At 43.2% G+C, this 5,298-nt stretch overlaps 1 protein-coding gene across 1 annotated transcript; it reads right to left on the minus strand.

Moving 5' to 3' along the window:
* Positions 1 to 332: 332 nt before the first annotated feature.
* LOC105203189 lies at positions 333 to 2,111 on the minus strand. The gene has a single exon (XM_026140537.1). The coding sequence runs from the start codon at positions 2,109 to 2,111 to the stop codon at positions 333 to 335; it is 1,779 nt and encodes a 592-aa protein (XP_025996322.1).
* Between the last annotated feature and the right edge of the window lie 3,187 nt (positions 2,112 to 5,298).

Consider the following 5,298-nt stretch of genomic DNA (forward strand, 5'->3'; position numbering starts at 1 on the left):
ATTCCAACACTCTCATTTTCTAACAGCTTGTCTCTCGCGTCATGATAATACAATTTCACTTAACATTAGAGCAGGACTCTCGTGCGTTATCTACGACTATCTCTCTATGACTCTTTCTCGCCGGTAGCGCGAGCTCTTACATTCCCCCTCTTTTCGGGAGACGTACCTATTAGACGTCGAGCCCACGATCACGTTAGGCTCACAATTTCGGTAACTCCCAAACATCTCGCCCGTCTTGAAAATACAGTTTTCAACCTTGTCCTTGTCACACAATGGTACGTCTCACTAAAACGTGATGTGTCTGATATCCTTGTTACAGCGCTATTTCATTACTAATCCGATTTAGGAAGGACACAAATTTTTGATAACGGTCTTTTTACAATACCATTCTCCGTTTTTACATTTACAATTCGAACATGGCCTTCCTTGTCGGGATGCACTTCTAAAATACGCCCTAGTTTACATTTAAGAGGTGGCTGATTTTCCTTCAAAATCACCAAATCGTTAGGTTTTGTCCTTTCCTGATCAGAGGTAGCGCTCCTCCACTTAGACCTTGATTGTAATTGCGATAAATATTCTTGGCTCCAACGAGTCCAAAAATGTTGATGCAATTTAATAAGTAATTGATAGCGGGTCAATCTATTCGTTGGTACTTCCGTCAGCTCAATCTGCGGAATCGCGTTTAACGGTTCCCCGATCAAAAAGTGTCCGGGGGTCAAAACCGCGAGATCTGAAGGATCATTTGACATGGGAGTTATTGGCCTAGAATTCAAACATGCTTCGATTTCTGTCAAAAGCGTGTAGAATTCCTCAAATGTAAGGAGCGCCTCTCCCAACATCTTTTGCAAACGTGTCTTAGCGGATTTTATACCCGCCTTCCACAAGCCTCCCATATGGGGAGCGTAAGGCGGTAAAAAATGCCATTGAATTGATTGTTCTGTGACGAATGCATTTACTTGTTTTTGATGATTTTGATCCATCAGCAACTCTCTCAATCTTTGTAACGCATTATTCGCTCCTACAAAATTCGTTCCATTGTCCGAATAAATATTCAAACATTTACCGCGCCTTGCAATGAAACGTCTTAACGAGTTGAGAAATGCCGCCGTACTTAGATCACTAACCAATTCCAAATGAATGGCGCGAGTTGCAAAACACACGAACAAACAAATATATGCCTTGGTTGATTTATTACGCGATACCTTAAGGTTAAATGGCCCACCGAAATCTACACCTACATTTAAGAATGCTTTGCCCGGGCTCACTCTGTGAACTGGTAAGTTTCTCATTATTTCTTTCGGCGTCTTACAATTAAATCTATAACATACAATGCGCAGGGCTCTCCGCACAGCTGATCTACCGGATATAATCCAATATTGTTCTCTGATTATGCTTAAAAGGGCTTCGGGGCCAGCGTGCAAACTTCTTAAATGATTATCTCTTATGATCAAATCGGTTAATTGATCCCGAGTCGCCAACACCACGGGAAATTTTCGAGAATATGACACTGGAGCGTTTTTCAAGCGTCCGCCTACACGCAATAATCCCTTATCATCCATGAACGGATTGAGCGCTAATAATCGACTTTTTCTTGAGATTGGGCGCTTCGATTGCAGATCGACTATTTTTCTTGCAAAATGCTGTTTCTGATGCTGCTTCAATATGATGTTCAATGCTTCCTCTAATTCCTTGACCGATAACCAACTCGTCAACCGGTCTGTGGCCTTCCGGCAATTGTGTGAGAATCTGAGGCAGTAAGCGATAACGTGCTTCAATCGTTTCAATGATGAATACCTTGTCCAAATATTCAACCCGGGCTCCGCGTTGACCATCGTAGACATCACTCTTCCTTCTGGTATCTCCGATAACCATGATGACTCTAGCGGATAATAAACGGTTTCATTTTCTAGCCACACTGGGCCTTTCCACCACCGACCTTTAAATTTTAACTCCTCCGGTTCAACTCTCCTGGATAACATATCAGCCGGATTCTCTTCAGTTCTAATATGATGCCATTGTATTTCGGTAGAGGTCTTCTGTATTTCAGTGACCCTATGGGCCACGAAGGTTTTCCATCTAGACTGTTCTCCTTTGATCCAGGCTAAAGTCATTGTCGAGTCGCACCAGTAATGTTTCTCTTCTACTTGTCATGTGAGTGCATTGACTACCTTCTCCATCAATCTGCTCAACAGCAACGCTCCACATAATTCTAAACGTGGCAAACTGATTTTCTTAATTGGCGCTACACGCGACTTTGCACAGATTAACTGACATGTTCGTTGATTTTCGCTATTAGTTGATCTTAAATACAAACAGGCTCCATATGCCTTTTCCGAGGCATCGCAAAATCCATAGATTTCAATTTTTGTCGAACCCGTCGCAATGATTCCTCTCGGAATGCTAATTTCTTCCAGTTTATGTAGCTGTTGACAATATTTCTTCCACGTGGTGTGCAGGTTCTCCGGCAGAGACTCATCCCAACCGACCTTGCATTGCCATATTTGTTGCATCAGAATCTTTGCTTGAACAATCACCGGGTTAATCAGACCCAACGGATCATAAATTTGTGATATGATGGAGAGAATTGTTCTCTTCGTGATGCGAATTTCTGATGGAGGTTCTTTGACTCTGTATGTAAGTGAGTCCTCTTCAACACGCCAGAACAATCCTAGAGTCTTGACCTGTTCGCCCAATGGTTTTCTCATGTTTTCTTCTGACTCACCACGGTCCTCGACCAGTTCAGGCAAATTTGATTTCCATTTATGCATTGGAAATCCACCTGCAGCGAGTATCCGACTAACCTCATTCTTGATTTTCTTTAGTTCTTCTGCATTATCCGTCCCGGTAATTAGGTCGTCCATGTAAAAATCTTTTAATATGACTTCACTTGTCCTTGGACTTTCCGACTGACACCTGCACGCTAATTGATGCAGACACCTTACGGCCAGAAATGGAGCTGTTGCAACGCCAAATGTTACCGTGTTTAATACGAATGCCTCCACCGGTGATGTCGAATCTGCCTTCCATAAAATGCGTTGCAATTTTCGCTGCTGAGGGTCAATGTATATTTGTCTATACATTCGCTTGATGTTCCCCGTCAGTACGTACCGATGCTGTCGGAAACGTAGAACCACCTCAAATAATTCTGGTTGAATAGTTGGTCCAACTCTCAATACATCGTTGAGTGACTTGCCAGATGATGATCTGCACGACGCATCAAAGACTACTCTGAGCTTTGTCGTCTCTCTTTCTTCCTTAACGACTGCATGGTGAGGCCAGTAATACACTGGTTCTTCGGATGCCGATATCTTCTCGTCAATTTGTCATATGTCCCGACCTTAAGTAATCCTCCATTACTTCAATGTATTGCCTCTTCAGGATTGCATCACGATCTAACCTTCGATAGACTGACTGTAAACACTTCAGCGCCGCACTTCGTGATTCTCCCAAACAACTAGGATCTCCCCGAAAAGGCAGACGTACCACGAATCGCCCATCCGGCGTTGGCTTATGTGTGTTCCTAAATTCTTTCTCGCACATCGTTTCCTTCCCGGCATCCCGCTGCAGTGGGTTCTCCTCTATGAGCCAAAAACGCTCCAATTAATGATTTAAATCTGGTTCACCAGCGATTGCGCACAAAGTTGCGCGGGTTTGATGCTTATGTCCGCCCGACATCATCATGTTTCCTGCCACGATCCAATCAAGTTTCGTCTTTTTCAAGGTTGGCAAATTGCGGCCCAATCGTATCTGTCCCACACAGAGCAGATCCCAAACTATTCCGCCTCCCAGCAGAATGTCGACCTTTCCTGGAGTTCCAAACTCTGGATCCGATAGCTTGATGTTCTTCGGGATGTGCAGCGCATTCTTGTCCATTCTTTGCAATGGCATTGGGTCTGTTATACGCTCCATGACTAAAAATTCTAACCTGACGCTAAATTCACTTAAGACCGAATGTATAACTGCGCTGACGGTTCCCGTGGCGCTAGTCAACCTACATCCAACCCCCGATAACGAAAGGTTAGCTACCTTTTCCTTTAGTTGAAGACGCTTGCACACATCTTTCCGAATTATGTTTACCTGTGCTTCCGGATCTAAGAAAGCCCTGCACAGGTGCTCATTGCCGAATCGATCATTGATTCTGACGGAAGCGGTTGCAAGCAACACTTAATTTGGACATGTTACTACCGTAGACACTAGCGAGCAACTAGTCTGATCGCTTGAATCGCTCCTTGTCTTCTTTGAGATTTCCGATATCGAGTTTTCGTTATTTGGCCTTGCCCTTGAGTCCACCGATATCCCGAGTTTATCATTATGCAACCATGTGCTATGCTTTAATCCGCATTGCCTGCACCCGCTTGCCGTGCATCTGTCTGCCGTGTGATCTCTGCGCAAACAATTGAAGCATAACCGATGACGCCGTACTTCGTCTAATTTTTCCGACGTAGTCATGTCTTTAAATTTTACACAATGATAAATTGCATGATCGCCGTGACATATTACGCAATTCTTGTCAGCAAACCGACCTATGTTAACACTCATTTTTTCTCCTCTACGCACAGAAGAGGACACAATCGAATTAATTGAACATTTATTTGTTTGCAAATTTTCTAATATTACACATTGTCGTGACAAAAAAATCTAAAAGTTCTTGTAATGTGGGTGTTTCATTTTTGACTGTCTCTGATTGTCATTTTCGTTTGGTTTGAACATCCACGCGCGACATGACTGTATAAATGATGATGCTATTCCAGTCATCGACTGGCTCGCCTAATTATTTTAATACTCGGAGATGCTTCTTTGTTTCGTCCACTAATCTACGCAATTGTGCCGGAGATTCTTTAATGATGGAACCCATGCCCAACAGCGCATGGGTTGCTGATGTATTAACAACTTCTTATTTTCAAATCGCTCTCTTAATAGAGCCTATGCGATTGAATAATTATCGGTTGATACATCTAATGATTGCACGACTTCAGCCGCGCTACCTTGCAAACATGACTTTAGATAATGAAATTTTTGTATTTTTTCTAATGATATATTACTATCAATTAACATTTGAAATGTATCTCGAAATGATAGCCACTGCGCCTGGGTTCCATCGAATTTCGGCAGTTCCAGGGTAGGCAGCTTCATTTTCCCAACTCGTGTCTCGCTTACGATTTCCTGATTTGCTCTCGCGTGCATCCCGTTATAATGTGTCGTTCCTGCCTTGGATCAATTCGCCTCTTTAATTCAGCCACTGCACGATAGTATGTTGTCTCAAATGCCTCTCTTTCTCGTGCCTGTTCCTCGCTCGGT

The sequence above is a fragment of the Solenopsis invicta genome, chromosome 12 (assembly GCF_016802725.1).
Source record: "Solenopsis invicta isolate M01_SB chromosome 12, UNIL_Sinv_3.0, whole genome shotgun sequence".
Taxonomy (NCBI): Eukaryota; Metazoa; Arthropoda; class Insecta; order Hymenoptera; family Formicidae; genus Solenopsis; species Solenopsis invicta.